Source organism: Pinus tabuliformis, chromosome 4_2 (assembly GCF_031772625.1).
Source record: "Pinus tabuliformis cultivar Carrire ecotype Pingquan chromosome 4_2, CPIR1, whole genome shotgun sequence".
In the NCBI taxonomy this organism is placed as follows: domain Eukaryota; kingdom Viridiplantae; phylum Streptophyta; class Pinopsida; order Pinales; family Pinaceae; genus Pinus; species Pinus tabuliformis.
In genome coordinates this window covers 115,084,276-115,106,465 of record NC_142304.1, presented here as the reverse complement: position 1 = coordinate 115,106,465, position 22,190 = coordinate 115,084,276, and the positions used below count along the sequence as shown (strand labels likewise).

Genomic DNA, 22,190 nt, shown 5'->3' with positions numbered 1-22,190 from the left:
TGTCCAATACAACCTCCGGCTCAGACGAAACCAATTTGATGGGGCCAGCCCACGTGGTCCCGCCGTCAATGCGCTGATGTGTTATGTAACCGTAATGAATATAATAATAAAATGGATTTTGGATATTTGTGTTGGTTGATTTGTAATCTGCGCTGTATTGATTTTGGGTTACGGTGATTTGTACCCTGATTGCCTACCCATTGAACACCTGTCCCTCCTCGGGATTCTACGAACCCACCCAGGTTTGGGGTTTTTACTCCTTCGCGCTCATTTGATTCTTGTTGTTTCTCCCGGTCATTTGCTCTGCGAGCTCTGCAGCTTCGGTGGTTTTGGTTGTGGTTTTCTGAGGCTTGACTGCCCGGTTTGCTAGTTGTGAGCTCCTGGTTGCCTTCTCGACTTCGGTCGTTTAGCTCCCGGCCTGGAATGCTTCTGTTCTTCCGGCGATTTATTAAGGCTCTGGTAAGTTTCGCATGACTCTATTCTTCGGCTTGCATGCTGGTTGTTACTGTGAATTGGGGTTTTTACTTTTAAGGGTCCCCGCCTCTGTGTGTTGCTGTCTGTGTCTCGTGAGCGGTTACAGTTTCTCTGTTAGTGGTTCCCGCCTCTGTGCGTTGTTGTCTGTATATCGTGAGGGTTTAAGTTATACGATAGTTGTGTAATTCTTGATATTTCTTTCAGAATTGGTTCAGCTTTTCCACAGACTTCGGCAATCCGCTAGCGGCGTTCTCGTTGGGTTCTCTTCCAACTCGTCCGGTAAGTATTTGTTCTATGCCGGATATTTGCAATCCTCCTTTACCTGTATCTAATGTCTCAGCTCCTTCGTGAGCAGGAGGGTCACCTCGTGGTAGACTGGTGGCTATGGTTCGCCGGGCAGGTATGGTGCCATTATGGTTCGCTTCTCGTTCTCTTCAGTCTCTTTTTAGCTTTGTTGGTACTATTACTTGGAGCCTAACCACTCTTGGTCGCTCTCTTGCAGGTGAAACCGTTCGAGGGTTTCGGTGTTTGAGCTCTCAGCTGTTCGGGCAAACACGGGTAGCTTCTCTGTTGTTTGGTAGCTTGATTGTATGGGTGTTTCGACTTTATTGGCTGAACTTTGTTTGCTAGCCTTAGGCTGCTCTCTATCTGTACTTAGCTTTCTTTGGTCGTTGGGTGCGACGTTGGCTATGGTTCTGAGTCCTACAGGAATTGGCTTTTGTTTGCTGCTAGGGTTGACTACCCACGACTGTGAATTAAGTCCAGTCTTCTACTTTGGACAGTATGTAAATGTATGATGAATATGGGCGACTGTATTATTGTAACCATATGAATTTAATGATGGAATAGATTAGACTTGCGTTTGTAATTTTCACATACCTGTTACGAGGTCTTTTAATTATCTGGTTATATTGATTCGTGCTGTTACTTGTCGTCCAACTGCTTTATCTTCTTCTCTAGGTCCAGAACCTGTAGCAGTACATTCGACAGTATTCATATAATAAATTATTAGCAAAGTTATACAACCATTGAGGACACTGTAGGATTGTGTGTGCACAGAATGTTTATATTACTCCCTCTGTTTATTTTCATACATAGTGGAACCCTGTAATGGGCTTGTTTCTCCCCTTTAGTAGCACTGTTTTCAAACAGTTTTGTAACTGCCCTCGTGGTAGACTGGTGGCTATGGTTCGCCGGGCAGGTATGGTGCCATTATGGTTCGCTTCTCGTTCTCTTCAGTCTCTTTTTAGCTTTGTTGGTACTATTACTTGGAGCCTAACCACTCTTGGTCGCTCTCTTGCAGGTGAAACCGTTCGAGGGTTTCGGTGCTTGAGCTCTCAGCTGTTCGGGCAAACACGGGTAGCTTCTCTATTGTTTGGTAGCTTGATTGTATGGGTGTTTCGACTTTATTGGCTGAAATTTGTTTGATGGCCTTAGGCTGCTCTCTATCTGTACTTAGCTTTCTTTGGTCGTTGGGCACGACGTTGGCTATGGTTCTGAGTCCTACGAGAATTGGCTTCTGTTTGCTGTTAGGGTTGACTACCCACGACTGTGAATTAAGTCCAGTCTTCTACTTTGGACAGTATGTAAATGTATGATGAATATGGGCGACTGTATTATTGTAACCATATGAATTTAATGATGGAATAGATTAGACTTGCGTTTGTAATTTTCACATACCTGTTACGAGGTCTTTTAATTATCTGGTTATATTGATTCGTGCTGTTACTTGTCGTCCAACTGCTTTATCTTCTTCTCTGGGTCCAGAACCTATAGCAGTACATTCGACAGTATTCATATAATAAATTATTAGCAAAGTTATACAACCATTGAGGACACTGTAGGATTGTGTGTGCACAGAATGTTTATATTACTCTCTCTGTTTATTTTCATACACAGTGGAACCCTGTAATGGGCTTGTTTCTCCCCTTTAGTAGCACTGTTTTCAAACAGTTTTGTAACTGCTGTTGGTTTGTTTTGTTGGTTACATCAGTTGTGTCTTATGTGGAACTTTTTCATAACTGGCTAGCACACTTCTTTTCATGCTTTTACAACAATAATATAACTGTCTGGAAACAAACGATTCTAACTAACTACTACTGCTCCTAATTAAAAGTCATTACATTATTCTTAGGCAACTTTAATAAAAAAGAAAAAAAAGCAAAATAAAATAAAGACAGATATACTATCCATCCAGCGAACTGTGTTCTCTGTCCTTTTCAGAAACCATGTCAACCTTGCTTCTGTCTTTGCCCTGTTAGCCAGATGCTCCTGCATCAGGCTCCCGGGGTAAAAGAAATTCATGGCTCCGTTCCATGAGTTCCTCCACCGAATAGCCAGCCTTCTGTATCTGCGCCGCGTCGAGCCATGAGCTGTCCTACGTGTCTTCTTGGCTACCTGGGTACTGAGGATCCCTTCAATCTCATGGGACTGAGCCGAAGGCAATTGCTTCTTCCAAGAACTGTCTCCAAATTGGGTGTCTCGTTCTAGCCATACCACACTATCATCCTCTGCTTGGGCATTATATGGGAACTTGGTCCGCCACATTGAAAATAGGTGATATGCCCATGTCAGGTGGCAGCTGAATCTCGTAAGCGTTGGCTAAAAATTTACGTAAGATCTTGCATGGACCAATTTTCTTATATTTTAGTTTATTATATGTGCCCTTAGGAAACCGTTCCCTACGCAGGTGCGCAAGAACCTCATCCCCAACATTAAATTGCACTTCTCTTCGCTTTGCATCTGCTTGCTGCTTATATTTCTGTACGTTGTCCTGCAATCTTAATTTGACCTTTTCATGAAGTTCGCTCATTGCTTCGGCAAAGTCTTCCCCATCCGCGCTTCTCCGTTCCAACTTTCCCAAATCTCGCAGTTCATGTATTCCCCGAGGATGCATGCCATACAAAATCTGGAATGGGCTATGTCCGGTGCTACGATTGGGCAAATCGTTATAAGTGAATTCTGCCTGAGCGAGAGCTCGATCCCATAACCGTGAATTTTCTCCAGTTAAACTCCGTAATAAATTCCCCAAACTCCTGTTCACCACTTCCGTCTGTCCATCAGTCTGCGGATGCTACGCAGAGCTGAAATTCAATTGCGTGCCCAACTTTTTCCACAGGGTGCACCAAAAGTGTCCTGTGAATTTTACATCCCTGTCTGAAACGATAGATCAGGGTAGGCCATGTATTAAAACAACCTCTGTGAAAAACAGGTGTGCCACATATGTGGCGTCACTAGTTTTCCGACAAGGAATAAAATGAGCCATTTTTTAAAATCTATCTACCACCACCATTACTGAATCATATCCGCTCTGCGTTCTAGGCAGTCCTAGGACAAAGTCAATGCTGACTGAGTCCCATGGCCTGCTTGGAACAGGTAGTGGTGTGTAAAGTCCAGTATTCTAACTGTGTCCTTTCGCCAGTTGGCAGACTTTACACCTGTTTACATATCTTTGTACATCCCTGCTCATCTTAGGCCAATAATAAAAAAGTCCGAGTTGCTCCAAAGTTTTGTTGATGCCAAAATGTCCCGCTAATCCACCACTATGCTTCTCCCGTACAATATTCTCCCTCATTGCACAGTCCGGAATACATAACTGCCCACTTGTGAACAATAATCCTTCCTGTAAATTATAGTCTAACCATGGGCTTGCATTCCTCAACACGGGATTTTGGCAGGCCTCAAAAGCTTCCTTGAAATCTGTGTCGGTTTGGTACAAATCCTTCAGATGTTCGAATCCCATCACCTGTATGCTACTTTCCTGTAAGAGCAAAGCTCTTCTGCTCAAGGCATCTGCCACTTTGTTGGCTTGCCCACTTATGTGTTTTAACACGAAAGTGAAACTCTGCAAGTATTCTACCCATTTGGCGTGCTTATGGTTTAACTTGTGCTGCTGCATTACATATTGTAATGCCGAATTATCAGAAAATAATACGAACTCATTGCCCAGCAGGTAGTGCCTCCAATGTTTTAAAGCTTGGACCACGGCATAAAATTCCTTGTCATACGAGGAGTATTTCTGTCGGCTCTCATTTAGTTTTTCACTAAAAAATGCCACTGGTCTGTCTTCCTGACTGAGCACAGCGCCAATAGCTGTTCCACTTGCATCACACCGAACCTGAAAGAGTTTATTAAAATCGGGCAGCCTCAAGATTGGCCTCTCCGTAATCTTCCGCTTCAAAAGCTGAAAACTGTCTTCTGCCGCCTTGGTCCAACAAAAAGGCTGACTGGCCTTTTTGATGGTCTCTAGCATCGGCGCGCAGATTTCACTAAAATTCCTAATAAATTTCCGATAAAAACTTGCCAGTCCGTGAAAACTACGTACCTCAAATAAGCTCTTCGGTGATGGCCAATTTATAATTGCTGCAATCTTTTCTGGGTCCATCTTCAATTCATTTTCTGCAACTACAAACCCCAGATAGACCAGCTCCTTCTACAGGAAAGTGCATTTCTTTAAGTTTATCAGCAGTTTGTTCTGTTGTAACTTCTCTAACACCCTTCGAACATGTTGAAGATGCTCTCCTTTCGTTCTGCTGAAAATTAAGATATCATCAAGGTAAACTATCACGAACTTGCCAATAAATTCCTTTAACATCTCATTCATCAATCTCATAAAGGTACTAGGAGCGTTGCTTAATCCAAATGGCATGACCAGCCATTCGTACAGCCCTTCATTGGTCTTGAAAGCTGTCTTCCACTCATCTCCTTCTCTAATCCTGATCTGATGATAACCACTCTTCAGATCAATCTTCGTAAAATAAGCTGCTCCGCTAAGACAATCCATCATGTCGTCCATTCTGGGTAAGGGAAATCTGTAAAGACTGGTATTATAATTTACAAATATTTCTAACATTATATGCCTGTCCATTTAAATTCATTCCTATTTAAATTCATTTCTAACATACTGTATTTACAATTTCATAAAATTTCATTTCTAGCAGAATGTACAGAATATACCTTCCAATTTTATGACTAAACAAATCAAATTAGATGTATATACTTACCTGGTTTTTCTGAGTTGGTGTCGGTTCCTGGATGATGTTGGATGATGTTGTTCTCCGGATACCAAACCAACCAATTTCCTCCCAGCCTGTCTGGGATCGATCGTTCCGGACCCCAAACCCAAAAGGCTTCAAAAGTGAAACCTTTTGGCCCCCGTGCCCAAAACTTCCAAGAACAGGTCTCAATCATTCAGGTCTCAATCATTCGTTATCTCACATTCCTCTCCCAGATTCTTCGTTTGCTTCCTTCCCAAATTTCCATCCCGCAATCTCCATCTAATCATCCCCCCACCTTCTCCTCTTAGATTTTCTTATATAGGAAAGGATCCTTCCCTCCGAAGAAATCCCACCCTTTTTTCCTCCAATCAACCTTGTCCTTATCCTTTTAAATTCCCATCACTCTAGTCGGTTGTCTTTATTGTACATTAAATTATATTTTTATTTAAATATATAATAAATGGTATTTTGATCTTTATCGCTTCAACCGACTTGGAAAGAGGATCTTTTTTAAAAGTACTTAACATGACATGCCAAAGGATAAGTTGATTAACCTTTATTTATTTATTATTTAATTAAAATGTTATTAATGAAAATAAATTAATATATTATAAATAAGGTATTAATTAATTATTTTACTATTTAATTTATTTCCCATACATAAACACTTCATATAATTAAATTGGTATGAATACTACTACAGTGCTTTCAATAATTAATTCATTTTTTCTCCTACTTGGGAATTTTCATAATAAGTTAGTATGCATACTAGCGCAGTGCATGCAATGCATGCATATGTAGCTATCATATGCATGCCTCGTATACATGCTAATATTTTTATGTTACTTGTAAGTTGAAATGGGTCGTTACATACACCCCTCCTTCAAAACACTTCGTCCCGAAGTTAGAGTTTATATAGTATATCGGTAATTACTTTAGTGTTTAGTATAATCATGTAAGGATTGTGTTCCGCGATTGAATACTTATTTGTAATGAAAAGAATTTTAAAATTTATTTTGAACATTCATGCTCTGCCCCAATAGAGTTCCCAAGCTATTCTATAATCATCCTATCCTTCCTAATCTCTTCCACTCCCATCCTATCCGTCCTCTACTGAATTATGCCATGGCATCGGCTATACCGATCTAACCATTCATAAACCTCAAGGGTGATAGCGTCGATTGTATCGACCTATATATTTTTTTGTAGGCATCCGGCAGTCATCATCACACGTCTAGGGGAGCGTAACTTGCACAGTCCTCCCATGACTCCAGGTTTTGGAGGATAAACGGTGGGCAACACCTCCACCCCTCCTAGTTGGATCAAGGTGAACACCCTATCACGGAACCTGATTGAGCTTCAATTGTTCTTGGAAGTTTTGTCATCACGTGGTTGGGTTGGTATCGGGATTTAACCAGAGCTTGTATAGCGTCTCAGAGTGATGAAAACATCTGCAACATAAATACTTGTCCACACATCATAACATATGCATTGATATATTCATAATTAAATATATTCAAATAACCCTTTCCTAGTATTTTATATTTTGTTGATACCTGTGGTATATATTTTAAGTTTATATGACATACTTGGCTATGTCTAGCTGATATACCTACAATTAACTTTCACATCAAAATAGTAAAGTGTGGTCACTATTATTATATCCATTTTATCAATGATAAGAAATCTATGGTTTTTTTTTTTTTTTTTTTTTTTTTTTTTTATCAAAGTCACACATGCTCATAAGTAAAACATCATATGTAGAAATTTCATCCTAACATAATTCATGTGGGCATCCATAAATCAACAATACATGCAGATTTAAGTAAACATACATAATAAACCATAATAATTGAAATAACATACTCCTATGTATCTTTTCATAGCTATGGAAAATTTCAAAAATGACAGTCTCGAGAATATGGTTAATAAAGTAAAGATAAAATAAAGTTTTATACACTTTTCCTATAATGATATTGCTAATAAATCTTATATTCTTTATGTATTAATGCTCATTATCCTTATCATTTTGTATCAAGTTTTCCCTATACAACAATCACTTCAGCTATCTTTCATGTATCAATTATCATATTATAAGCCCTTTAGACACCCTTCTGTACTGCTCTACGTTACCGGATCCGCTGAAGGCAAGAGGTGGAACCGCGGATCCCCGAATCCGAAACTGGTACGGATACGGATACGCTAGGATCCGTGTACGGTCAGTTAGTTAGTGAGTTAGTTAATGACTATCTGCCAGCGTCTATCTGCCTGCGTATATATAAAGATTTAAATAAAATTACGCGTGGTTTTTTAATACCATCTGCCGGCTTTTATATATATATATAGATTTCAATAAAATTATGCGTCAACATTTTTTTAATAACCTTTATATTTTCAATATAAAGATCTCTGATTTAATAAAAAAGTTTATTTAACTTTCAATCATAAAGATCTTTGATTTATATATATGAATAATAAAGTTATTTTAAATCAAACTTTTAATATAAAGATTTCCGATTTTAATTAAAAGGTTTTGATATTTATATATATGAATAATAAAGTTATTTTAAATCAAACTTTTAATATAAAGATTTCCGATTTTAATTAAAAGGTTTTGATGTTAATATATATATGATAAAGTTATTTTAATTTATTTACGTATCATAGTATATGCTTTTTGGTTTATTTTGATGTTAATATATATATAATAAAGTTATTTTAATTTATTTACGTATCATAGTTTTTAATACCATATGATTGATATATATATATATATATAATAAAGTTATTTTAATTTATTTACATATCATAATTTTTAATACTATCTGATTGATATATATATATATATTATATATTATATATGCTTTTTAATACCATCTGGCATATATATATAAAGATTTTATTAAGATTACGGGTGAAGTTTTTTAATACCATCTTCCCGTATATATATAGATAAAGATTTCAATAAAAATATGCTTCAAGTTTTGTTAACAACCTTTCAATATAAAGATTTCTGGTTTAATTAAAAAGTTTATTTTGAGGTTAATATATATGTATAATAAAATTATTTTAATTTATTTATTTTAAATCAATATGTTTTTTAAATAAGTTTATAATATAAAGATTTCTGATTTAATTAAAAAGTTTATTTGGATGTTAATATATATAATAAAGTTATTTTAATTTATTTATTTTAAATCAATATATTTATGTTTAATAAATTTTATTTTAAATTTTTTATTTTTATAAATCATAACTTATATAACTTTATGTTAGGTTGTTAAAAATCAATTTTTTTTTTAATTTTTATAAATTAAAAAATATATATTTTATGTAATAACTTTATTTTAACAATTATATCAATATGTTAGCATTAATATTTATATGTTTATTTGTTTGTTAGTTTTTAAATTTCATCATTTCAGTGTTCAAATTCATAAATTATCTAATAATTTTAGTTCTAATGTTGTGATTCATGAATGGTTTTGATTTTAAACATCAAATGTATTTTCTAAAATTTTAAAAAATATTATTATATATTTTTGTACTTGCCGTATCCTCCTCGTATCCGGATCCTGCCTTTTCAAAAATGCAACGGATCCGTATCCGGATCCGGATCCGTATCTGTATCCGTATCCGAATCCTGGTAACTTAGGTACTGCTATCTTGTAGCTTATTCGACTTTTACTTCACTTTTATAGTTCCCCACTTTGCAACTAGTGTTATTTGTTAACATTACTCCCTATTTCCACACACACACACATATATATATTTTTATTTGATGGTTGCTTTCTTTTTCTTCACTTTCCTTGACCTTGTTATTTATGATTCTCCTTATCTCTTCAATTACCATAGAGTATACATTAGTTTATTGTTTATTTATGCCCTCATGGCTTTTTATATTTACTTTAACTATTAAAGATATACTCTACATTCTTTTCTATTTTGTAACATATTTATTTTCACTCTGCTTTTATATATATAGTTCCTAATTTTCACTTTCATTTTTTTTGGTAACTCGATTCCATTTCGATTTGTATCATTTATGATGGTAAAAATGAAAATAATTGGGCCATTTCTCGATGCGTGCGTGTCATCTTGCTCAGGGTTCCAATGTCTCCATTGAGGATGGTAACAGATTGGAGAACTAGAAAATTCAGATTCAGATTAACTCCGAAGCACGTTGTGGCTGGATAAAACCATGATGACATGGTTAGGATATTAAATCTAAAATTGTTCATGATATTTAAATTTTTAACTTGATTGAGACTAAATTCCACACCAATTAATTTGTCTATACCTTTCATATTATTCAAAAATTTTTCATAATAATAAATCTATTTTTATATTATTATTTAAAAAAAAAAAAAAAAAAAAAAAAAAATTCATAAATTCACTAGAAAATATATCAATGAATTCCGGAATATATAAATATAAAATATTCCACTCTCAATTTAAAAAGAATTAAATGAAATTTTGATAAGGTTGAAATCATATTCTGATATCTATGTTGTTTCACGCTGGAACAGCAGAGCAGTGGTGAGATGGAATAGAGTTTGATATTGATCTAGGGTTTCTGAACAGCAAAGGGAAGTATGGGGGACGATCCTCAGCACATTAAGAAGGTGGCAGCCGCCTGCTACGATTACGACAACGATCGTCGGTGGGCCGACTACTGGTCCAACATCCTCATTCCCCCTAATATGGCCTCACGCCCCGATGTCGTCAGACATTACAAGCAAAAGTTCTATCTGCGCTACATTGATCCTGAGCTCGAGGTGGAGCCATTCTCGTCAGCTACCTCTGTAAGATATGCAAGGTCATCACCTGCATCTCCACCGGAACAAAATCATTCAGCAAATTCAGGTGGACAGACTCAAGCTCCAGAGAAGACTCCAGCATCATCTCGACGAGCAAGTGCACCTACCGGTCCTTTAAGGCTGGATCGAAATTCTCTCCCATTTTTGATCAATGCCTGGGTGGTGATCATGGCTATAATGGCGATGCTTCCATTTTCTCCTTGGGGTCTCTCGGATCGGGCTTACCGTTTTACATTAGGGGGCACTGGATTCTCCTGTTCTTATTCCATATATTCAATATATGGGAGGCCAAGGGCATGGAATCTTCAAGCTATTCAATTATGGCTCCAGTCACTGATTGCTACCAAGGATTTCATCTATCTTCTATACTGCTTTGTCTTTGTTTCTTCACCGATGGCCATTAAGTTTGCTTTGGTACCAGTGTTATGTCGGTCTCTTGAGTTAGTTGCGAAATATTTAAGACGCAACTTCAGCAGTGCCAATCTTTACAGAAAATACTTGGAGGATCCCTGTCTGTGGATAGATACGAACACAGCAACACTGAACATTTTGAGTTCAAACTCTGAGATTATGCTAGGATTTTTAGTGATAATTTTGCTTTTCACAAGGCAACGTAACATAGTGCAAGGCGTGATGTATTGGCAGTTGCTGAAGCTCATGTATCATGCACCAAATACTGCTTCCTACCATCGGAGTGCATGGGCAAAAGTTGGGATGCATGCAAATCCATATATCAATCGCTATGCTCCATTTCTACGAACTCCCATTGCATACCTTCAACGATGGTTTCAGCATTAAATTTTTGGATGTGTGTCCTTTATGAATTGACATGGATCTGTTTGCACACTGGTTGCCTCACTCTGAAGCAATGCTTGCCATGCATTTGTGCTATGGTTTTCAATGTCTAATTATTTACAGAAAAATGTGGATGATTGTAAATTTTGTCCTGTAATATCCAGGGCGTTGGTTTTCTTCTTCGTCAATTAAAGGAGGTAGAAGGAAAATTTGATATGTGCTGAAATGTGTCGGTATCTTGGGCACTGAATTGGCTATTTGTTTAGTTAATCGAACTTCTTACTGGACTCTTTTTGGACAAGTATGTATCTATATATAAAAACATATTTTAAAATAAAAATCATATTGCTCGCAAAATTTCGAAAGAATATAAACTAATTAAAAAAATAAGCACCACCAATACATAAATTAATTGCAGTGCGCCTTTCGATTAGATTCTAAACAAACTTATCCTAAAATATAACTGGGGAAAATTAAAAAATAGAATATTGATACCATGTTTCGGGTCTAATCCGTTATCTTGAAAACAACGGCAATCTACCAAATTGATAAAAAAAAGCGTGACTTGATTTGTCGGACTTGTTCTCACCTGCCTCCCGAATATACATACCCTCACGTGTTGATTAAGTGGGGAATTATGTCAAAATTCTTTACAAAGTTTGGAATGCATTAAACGTCTCTGCGTCATCAACGTGTTAAATTCATGTGAGTCACTGCCACTAATCAGCAAAATTTCTCTCAATTTCCCTTAATTCGCTGATGTGTGAATATTATGAGATGAAATGTGGAGGGACTACGACCTTTCCACTTGGCCCTCCAGACGTCGCCTCACATGGCCCTTAAACTTTAAAACCCGAAACATGTAACATATTGGAACCTTAGAACCTCATAAGCTTGCCGCATTTCCTTACAATTCCTCCAATTCACCGTTGGCATTACTAACTGCAGGTAGCTCAATTTATGATATTCAATTCCTCCAATTCACCTTCGGCATTACTAACTGCAGGTAGATCAATTTCTGTTGCCTGACTAGCAGCAATACCAATAGGAATAATAGCAGGTTTATTAGCCTTTTTACTTCGAACCTTCTCTGTAGTCTGACAATTCACTGTGTCATCCGAATTCTCTCATCTGAATTCAGGTTTATTAGCCTTTTTACTTCAAACCTTCTCTGTAGTCTGACAATTCACTGTGTCATCTGAATTCACTGTGTCCGTCTTTCTATCATTATTTTTTTATTTTTATTTTTTTACAAGGTCTTTAATATTAATCTCAAAAATGTTAGATTATGCACCTAAGTTGTACAATTCGAAAATTCTTAGATACATCGGCCTCTTATGTATTCAATGTAAATATTTGCATCTTGCTCCATCAGCAGCATTGTAAACAGAAAATATATTGTACAATCTTGAATGGTTGTAAAAATGACCTCTAAAAGGTGCCTGTTACATTTCAGCTGGCCGTTTAAAATGATTCCCTCTCTAGATTTATGCTCATGGTTCTAAGTACTGAAAGTACCTTTTCTGCAAGCTTGTTATCTTTCTTGGACCAACTACAACGTAGGATATCTGCCAATTGACTTTTCTCCGGACAATCACATGTCCTGTAAAAGCATTTCTTATCTGAACAAATAGAAATAGTAAGTGACTGTCCTTGTATACAGCCTTCATGTTCCTGAAAAATCAAACCTCCTAGGAATCCTACTAACCTTAAATATACAGCATGAAGTAAATTTAAGCCAGACATTTTAACGTCAATATTCAAGTCTGAAGAATTTGATGATACATCAGCACCAACATTAACATTCATATTTTTCATTTCTGTATTGTCATCTCGTATCGAATCTAAAGGGTGGCCAACTGAACTTTGGGAATGAAATGAAAATTCCTGATTTTGTTGCATATCATTGTCTCGATTCCAATCTGGAGAAACATTTTCATGGGAGGTGGTACAGTGTTTCTTCCTTGCAGGTTCCTCAGGTTCAAAGCTAGGCCATAATTCACTCTCAGAATTGCACAATGCTTTTGGTTTTATCTCCCTGTTTCTGTTGATGTATATTGGACAGCAACAGATAAACTCAACTTTGTGATCTTCCTTTTCCAGAGTATCCAGTGCTTCTGATGAATGGAGAACTTTTACTTTCTCTGCTTTTCCCATTACAATACCCTCAGCTGGCATTTTATCTCTGACGAGGAGTTCTTGAAGATTTTTTTTTTTGTATTCTGCTTGCTTAAGTCCAAAGTAGTTACTTTACCTTGATTTAAGTGCTTAGCCATGCTCATATTCTTTCTAAGGAATTCTTTTGTGACATCAACTTTGACTGAATGGCGTGAAGGAATATCAACAGTTTCATTGTTCATGGGATCATAACTTGGAATTCCCAGCTCAGAGGAAATTCTGGCCTTCAGTAAGGTCATTTTAGGCTTCAAACCATGGACAAGAACTGTATGTCGCGGAGAAACATGCTTCACAATATCCATAATCCCTTTCGCATCAGTATGTGCACTGAATGATATTATATGTATAGAACCTGACAACCAACTTCAATATATGTCTTTTTGTCCAACTTCACCCTTGTTGTTTTGCCAGACATCAGCTTATGCCCAACAGTTCCAGCTACACAATACCCAGGTAAGGTGACTAGATTCTTCTCTGATGGTGCCCATTCTTTGAAAACATCTAAAGGAAGCCCACCACTGATGGAATATGATTGGCTTCTTCGCTACCATGGGCTCGGATCTTATTTATATAGATGCCTAGATTCTTATGAATACAAACTACAGATAATAACAACTTCCTTTCTGAAAATTGGTATGCTTGCTTCAAAGTCTTAACTTAGAATTTTCGGTCATTTGTTTATGAACAGAACTATAAATGTTGGGATGACATTTTTTTTTTTTTGGATACATATTTTCGGCTACTATACCATTGTCTACAATTCAGACTTTATATATATGACTGTAACAGATCTTCCGTAGTTCGGTCTTGGTCCTTGTGACTGTAGCTTCAAGATGATCCTGTTAACTATGCTTACAGTGCCTTTAATCAACTCGGCACTAGGTCCTTTACTTGCTAGCTAACTAGCCATTTGATGATTTCGGATCACTGAGGTGACAATGTGTTCTTAATTTGAAAGGTGATTTCAGACCTTAATATTTATGCCCAGAACCTTGCTCCTTTTACTAAAGGATTCGACCTTGAATGGCTATTAATCTAGCCTCTCGGTCCTTTTAAGAACAATACTTCTATACTCTTCAAGTTACTTCACTTCTTGCTCAGGCTGCGGCCTAATCACTGGGTTAATTTTGTTTTGTAATTATGCCCAGAATGTCAACTTCTCTGCGCAGTAATGATCTTCTATCTGCCTGATCTTCTATCTGCCCTTGTGCCAAAAGTTTTGAATATGCAAACTTAACACTTAGTGTTAAATAGGAAAACTTTCTTACGTTTATTAGTTATAATTCCCACTATACGATGGTAGCCGCTAAGGTCCCAAGTGTTTGAATTTAGCTCTGATACCATATGTAAGGACTGGTATTATAATTTACAAATATTTCTAACATTATATGCCTGTCCATTTAAATTCATTCCTATTTAAATTCATTTCTAACATACTGTATTTACAATTTCATAAAATTTCATTTCTAGCAGAATGTACAGAATATACCTTCCAATTTTATGACTAAACAAATCAAATTAGATGTATATACTTACCTGGTTTTTCTGAGTTGGTGTCGGTTCCTGGATGATGTTGGATGATGTTGTTCTCCGGATACCAAACCAACCAATTTCCTCCCAGCCTGTCTGGGATCGGTCGTTCCGGACCCCAAACCCAAAAGGCTTCAAAAGTGAAACCTTTTGGCCCCCGTGCCCAAAACTTCCAAGAACAGGTCTCAATCATTCAGGTCTCAATCATTCGTTATCTCACATTCCTCTCCCAGATTCTTCATTTGCTTCCTTCCCAAATTTCCATCCCGCAATCTCCATCTAATCATCCCCCCACCTTCTCCTCTTAGATTTTCTTATATAGGAAAGGATCCTTCCCTCCGAAGAAATCCCACCCTTTTTTCCTCCAATCAACCTTGTCCTTATCCTTTTAAATTCCCATCACTCTAGTCGGTTGTCTTTATTGTACATTAAATTATATTTTTATTTAAATATATAATAAATGGTATTTTGATCTTTATCGCTTCAACCGACTTTGGGAAGAGGATCTTTTTTTTAAAAGTACTTAACATGACATGCCAAAGGATAAGTTGATTAACCTTATTTATTTATTATTTAATTAAAATGTTATTAATGAAAATAAATTAATATATTATAAATAAGGTATTAATTAATTATTTTACTATTTAATTTATTTCCCATACATAAACACTTCATATAATTAAATTGGTATGAATACTACTACAGTGCTTTCAATAATTAATTCATTTTTTCTCCTACTTGGGAATTTTCATAATAAGTTAGTATGCATACTAGCGCAGTGCATGCAATGCATGCATATGTAGCTATCATATGCATGCCTCGTATACATGCTAATATTTTTATGTTACTTGTAAGTTGAAATGGGTCGTTACAAAATCTATACCGAATAGTGATTTTATTTATAGCCCGCGAATCTGTACACATTCGCCATTCTCCACCCTTCTTAGGTGCAAGTATTGTTGGTACCGCACAAGGGCTCAAACTTTCCCTGATCAGTCCCTTATCCAGCAACTCCTGCACTTGTTTACGAATTTCTTCATTGTCTTTCGGACTCATTCTATACGCTGCCTTGTTCGGCAGGCTTGCTCCAGGTATAAAATCAATATGATGGCTAATACTCCTCTTGGGAGGCAACTTATCTGGTAGATCGTCAACTACAATGTCTTTAAATTCTTTTAACAGCTCCTGAATTTCTGCAGGCAATTCTGACTTTTCTGTGTTCAGCAACATCGGTTTTGTCGTCCTTACAACCGCATAATTGACCTCATTTTCCTCAATCTGCTTCACAAACTGTTTTCTTCCTATTAACAATGCTTTTGTTCCACTTGGTTCTGCTGCATCCCCCTCTTTGATGGGTACAAGCGTATGTTTGATCCCATCTTTCACAAATTTATAACAATTCGTCTTCCCATCGTGCGTCACCTTACGGTCATACTGCCACGGTCTTCCTAGCAATATATGGCATACGTCCATTGGCATAATATCACAGACCACCGTGTCTTGGTATTTGCCAATGTGAAATTCAACCTCGCACTGTTCATCAACTAATAGTTGGTGGCCTTTCTGTAGCCACGACACCTTGTAAGGTGTGGGATGTTTAAGCCGCTTCAATCCCAGCTTTTCCACCATTTCGGTGGCAACTAAATTGTCTGTACTTCCGCTGTCTATGATCAATTTACAACACTTTCCATGTGATTTGCAAACTGTTCGAAACAACGCCTTTCGCTGGGTCTGTTCAGCCATCTCCTTGGCTGGCTTCAACAACACTTTGTTCAAAATTAAAGCCTCTCCTGTTTCTGCCACGTTTTCTATCTCCCGGGGCTGTGCTTCAGCTTCCTCAGGCTGCGCAACAAATGCTCCCCTCTGGCCAGCGTGCTCAGCTTCCGGGCATTCGAAGGATCTGTGCCCCCACTTATGGCACCTGTAGCACTGGACATTAGTCCCCCTTCCGCGACCATTTCCTCTTCCCCGCTGATATGGCCGACCTCCTCTAGTGCTATCTCCCTTCTCTGCTGTCCCTGAAGCTCTGGAACTGCTGCCTTCTTCGCTGTTAGTGGCAGTTCTCCCTCTGCCGTAGGACTGTCCTCGTCCTCTGCCATTTCCTCGCCCTCTCCTGTTATTCTGTTTCCTGTTAATTTTCTCTTCAGCCTTTACAGCACTCTGAAAGGCCTCTTCTATATTTCATGGAGAGAGAATACTGATCTCATCTAGTATTTCCAATCTCAAGCCATTCACGTACCTCGCTGTTTTTTCTGGAGTATCATCCGTATAACCAGCACGTAAATTTACTCGATAAAACTCCTCTGTGTACTCCTTTACAGTCATACCTTTCTGCCTTAAATTTTGTACTCGTCGATAAAGTTCAACCTGGTAGTCTTTAGGCAAAAATCTGCCCTTCAGTTTTGCCACCATCCTTGGCCACTTTCTTATTGGCAACTTGTTCATTCGTCTCCTGTCCGCTTGGACACTATCCCACCATAAGGCAGCGTGTCCTTTTAACTTAGTCGCAGCAAATCTAACTCTTTTGTCCTCACTGATCTCCTCATTTTCAAAATACTTGTCTAACTCACTTACCCAATCCAGCAAAACATCGGCGGACAGACTGCCATCATAGTTAGGGATCTCAGGTTTGGGTTTGCTGCTAGCTAACAGTACCGATCTCAACAGTCTTAACTCCGGGGCTTCTTCCTCTGACCCATCTGTAGCAGTTGCTGCCTCGTCTTCACTATCATCCCCAAGTTCCGGGTCTCTTCACCTACCTGCCTCTACTGCTTCCAAGCGAGCAGTAAGGATTCTCAACTGTTCTCTCAAGCCCTCGTCTGCTACTCTGCGTGCACCTCTTCCTCGTCCTCATCTTTGTACTTCCATCTTCCCCTGTTTCCTTAAAATGCCGCTCTGATACCACTTGATGGGGCCAACCCACATTGTAAGGTCCTCGGAGCTGCGGTGTGTTTGGGCGTCGGGCGCGTGCACGGGCAAACGCAATTGTGCGACGGGCGGTCGTGCACGACGGTGCGACGGGCGGTCGTGTGAGCTGCGGTTGCGGCCTTGCGGAAGAAATGCGACAAAACCATGCGACAATAATAGAAGTGCGATGCACTTATATGGCGATTTGGAGCGTGGGGCGCTTGACTTAAAGCCGACTTGCGATGGTGGGCAGGCCGACTTAGGAAGTGGGCGTTGAGCGTTGCGAACGGGTGTGTATGTGCGATGGTGGGCGGTCCGCTGGGCAGCCCACCCACATGTGATGGAGTCTATATATGTGTGTGCGATGGAGTTCATTTCATCAATCCAACTTCGCACTTCTATCTTCGCTCTTCGAGGAGAGCTTCTAGTGCGCAGTTTTAGAGGAGGCAAGCGCATAGCTCATGCGCTCCTCTTGGTGAGAGCGCTCTTGGTGAGAGGTCGATGCGTTGGGCAAGACGTGCCCGGGTGTATTGTGCGGAGGCGTTTGTGCGGCGACTTGGCGTGGGTGTCTTGGCGACTCGGGTGAGCGCCCGCCCACCGTGCAAGTGTGCACGAAGGTGAAACGAAGGTTGGAACCGGAGGTCGTTGAGTTGGGCAGGCGGTACTACGTGTTGTGCACACGATTTGGGCGTTTGTCAAGAGTTGGCAAGCGGGACTGCGTGTGGGCAGGGATACACGGTTTGGGCGTTTGCGACCAAACGAAGAGCGAACCGGCGAAGACGTGCGACGAGGTGAACGACGGGTTGGAGAGTCGTGCGGTGACCGTGCGGAGGTGCCGACGAGCTCGGCAACCGAGTTTGCCGAAGTTGTGAAAATTTGGCTAAGTGTAAATTTGGGGTTTCCCAAGGACTTAGTCTGTACATTGTAAAAATGATGATTATATAATATATTGATTCAGGCAGACTCACATTACGGGGATTTGCCCCTCCCCTTTATACTGTTGCAATTGTTGTTGTTCTTGTTATAATTGCTATGGATAATGAATGAGTATGGGATTCATTGGTATAAAGGATAAATGTATGTTTACTAGGTTGCGAAACACAAGCTAAGTAATGTTAAAGTGAAAGTAGGCGTAGTCCACGAACATAAGTATTGGTGAAAAGAAAGTGTTCGGTGGTGCCGCACCTCGCTATAAGCGGTTGGAAGACTACCGCAGGTGTAGGGGCGTGACAGGTGGTATAAGAGCAGGTCTGAAGACTTGGAGAAGTCTTGCAGGAAGCTGGGTGAAGCAAGTGTGCATACACTTGGAAGTTGATGACAGGTGATATTGAGGCTTGAACAAGGTTCAGGTGTTGAAGCATTTGAAAGTAGTTTCAAGACTCGGTTTGAGCAAGGTTGCTCGTGACAGTGGAAGCAGGTTTAGCAGAGGTGAAGCTTAGTGCTTGGACCAAGCTGAACGACAAGGCATGGCAAGTTTGGGAGAAGGTGAAGGGAAGCTCTTGCTTACCTTATACAGGTTGAAGAGGTTGAAGGAAGAGAAGCCCCGGATCCGAAAGGAACTTGAAGTCTTGGAAAGGAATATTGAAGAAGAGCTTCTTCAACTTGGTTGGACAATGGAGCAAGGTGAAGTTGCAGATTGTGCTATCAAGGAAGAGGAAGTTGTGATGTTTGAAGATGTTGCAGACATGACAACGATGGAGGATGAACTTGAGATTGATCAAGTTGGAACAGGATCGTGCAGTTTGTGGACATGGATGAATGAGGAAGAGCCTCATGATGATGATGAAGGGCAAGGATTGTTGATTGTTGCAAGACTTGTTGGGGTTGTTTGTGACCTTATGGTAGAAGGTACAAAGGCCCTTGACAAGGGAGGAACATGATGATCGTTGTGGAGGAGTGGGTCATGTTTTAGTCACTTTGGCTAAGTGCCCGGCATGACTCATGGACAGATTGAAGGGCACGCGTTTGATGATGCTTGGGTGGACTTCTCATGGCCGAGACCAAGAGATAGTCTTGGTGGACACTTTGGTGGAGGAGCTATGATGGAGGGACTCATGACATGATGATATGGTTGGGTGACCGAGTTCACTAGACTGAAGATTGCAGCTTGGATGAGGATGACCGATTGTTGTGGTAGGTCTACTTGGTTGGACTACATGGACAACATAGTCATGGACATCAGGTTGGAGACATGGAGACTTATTGCTTATGAGCCGATGGAGAGGTTGTGCACTTATGTACAACAAGACCATGGACTTGGATGGAGTTGTGAGAAGATTATGGAGCTCATGATGACATGAGATTGTTGTGACCTTTAGGGACTTCATATATGGTGGACTTAGAGGATCTGATGCATTGAGGAGCTGAGGTCAAGAGACTTTGATGCAGTATAGGATGCATACTTCCAAAGAACATGTATGGGCATGGCTTGGAAGAGTGACTTGATGTGGATGATCGATATGAGACACTTTGGAGTGATGGAGTTACAACGATGATGATGATGCCTTGACTTGGGCATGGGTTGAGCCGAGACTCAACTACTTTGGACAGCATGTTGCAGATGAGATGAGGACTACTTCATGGACCTGAGCATGGCTTACACTTGTATGGAGATGGGTTCTTGATCGAGTAAGGATGTGACAGGATGCTTTGAGGAACAACTGATGGTGGCATGAGGATGTGCATTCTCATGATTGAGCGTGACAATTGGACTGGCCATCCGACTAGTTCAGACATGGGGGTCGACAATGTGCAGAGATGTGTTAGCATTGTGTTGGAGTATCATGGCAGCAGTTCACATGGTGACACATGATGAGGTCGACACGAGATGTTGCAATGGAGATTTTGGCAGAGGGGTCGATGATCATGGATTGAAATGATCTCTGATGGATGACATACCGATGAGGTGTATACCTTGGTATGGTGGTCTTGGTGACAGATGGTTGTCGAGGCGAGACATGGTGGAGACAATGGTTCTACATATGATGCAGTGATAGTTGCAGTATGTGGAGGAGTTGACATCATGGATGATCTTGGTGGATGGCTACTGAGATGGTATGTTGTTGAGGACGACAACGATTTCAGGTGGAGGAGGATGTAAGGTACTCGGAGCTGCGGTGCGGTTGGGCGCCGGGCGCGTGCACGGGCAAACGCAATTGTGCGACGGGCGGTCGTGCACGATGGTGCGACGGGCGGTCGTGCGAGCTGCGGTTGCGGCCTTGCGGAAGAAATGCGACGAAACCATGCGACAATAATAGAAGTGCGATGCACTTATATGGCGATTTGGAGCGTGGGGCGCTTGACTTAAAGCCAACTTGCGATGGTGGGCAGGCCGACTTAGGAAGTGGGCATTGAGCGTTGCGAAGGGGTGTGTATGTGCGATGGTGGGCGGTCGGCTGGGCAGCCCACCCACATGCGATGGAGTCTATATATGTGTGTGCGATAGAGTTCATTTCATCAATCCAACTTCGCACTTCTATCTTCGCTCTTCGAGGAGAGCTTCTAGTGCGCAGTTTTAGAGGAGGCAAGCGCATAGCTCATGCGCTCCTCTTGGCGAGTCGCACTTGGTGAGAGCGCTCTTGGTGAGAGGTCGATGCGTTGGGCAAGACGTGCCCGGGTGTATTGTGCGGAGGCGTTTGTGCGGAGACTTGGCGTGGGTGTCTTGGCGACTCGAGTGAGCTCGCGCCCATCGTGCAAGTGTGCACGAAGGTGAAACGGAGGTTGGAACCGAAGGTCGTTGAGTTGGGCAGGCGGTACTACGTGTTGTGCATATGATTTGGGCGTTTTTCAAGAGTTGGCAAGCGAGACTACATGTGGGCAGGGATACACGGTTTGGGCGTTTGCGACCAAACGAAGAGCGAACCGGCGAAGACGTGCGATGAGGTGAACGACGGGTTGGAGAGTCGTGCGGCAACCGTGCGGAAGTGCCGACGAGCTGGGCAACCGAGTTTGTCGAAGTTGTGAAAATTTGGCTAAGTGTAAATTTGGGGTTTCCCAAGGACTTAGTCTGTAAATTGTAAAAATGATGATTATATAATATATTGATTCGGGGAGACTCACATTACGGGGAGTTGCCCCTCCCCTTTATACTGTTGCAATTGTTGTTGTTCTTGTTATAATTGCTATGGATAATGAATGAGTATGGGCTTCATTGGTATAAAGGATAAATGTATGTTTACTTGGTTGCGAAACACAAGCTAAGTAATGTTAAAGTGAAAGTAGGCGTAGTCCACGAACATAAGTATTGGTGAAAAGAAAGTGTTCGGTGGTGCCGCACCTCGCTATAAGCGGTTGGAAGACTACCGCAGGTGTAGGGGCGTGGCACACGTGGTCCCGCCGTCAATGCGCTGATGCGTTATGTAATCGTAATGAATATAATAATAAAATGGATTTTGGATATTTGTGTTGGTTGATTTGTAATCTGCGCTATATTGATTTTGGGTTACGGTGATTTGTACCCTGATTGCCTACCCGTTGAACACCTGTCCCT

The 22,190-nt window shown here is 40.0% G+C and overlaps 2 protein-coding genes and 1 pseudogene across 2 annotated transcripts in view; 1 reads left to right on the top strand and 2 right to left on the bottom strand.

Moving 5' to 3' along the window:
- Positions 1–22,190, bottom strand: part of LOC149168523 (aminodeoxychorismate synthase, chloroplastic-like) — a 318,992-nt gene that overhangs the window by 225,363 nt on the left and 71,439 nt on the right. The gene's annotated exons all lie outside the window — the stretch shown is intronic.
- LOC149168525 (uncharacterized) lies at positions 10,001–11,376 on the top strand. Its single transcript, XM_089428286.1, has one exon. The coding sequence runs from the start codon at positions 10,067–10,069 to the stop codon at positions 11,087–11,089; it is 1,023 nt and encodes a 340-aa protein (XP_089284412.1). The 5' UTR covers positions 10,001–10,066; the 3' UTR covers positions 11,090–11,376.
- Positions 12,362–16,024, bottom strand: LOC149168524 (uncharacterized; annotated as a pseudogene).

What these genes read in the sequence shown, in the direction of transcription:
- LOC149168525 (XM_089428286.1), top strand. Translation starts at nt 10,067, where the DNA reads ATGGGGGACGATCCTCAGCACATTAAGAAGGTGGCAGCCGCCTGCTAC.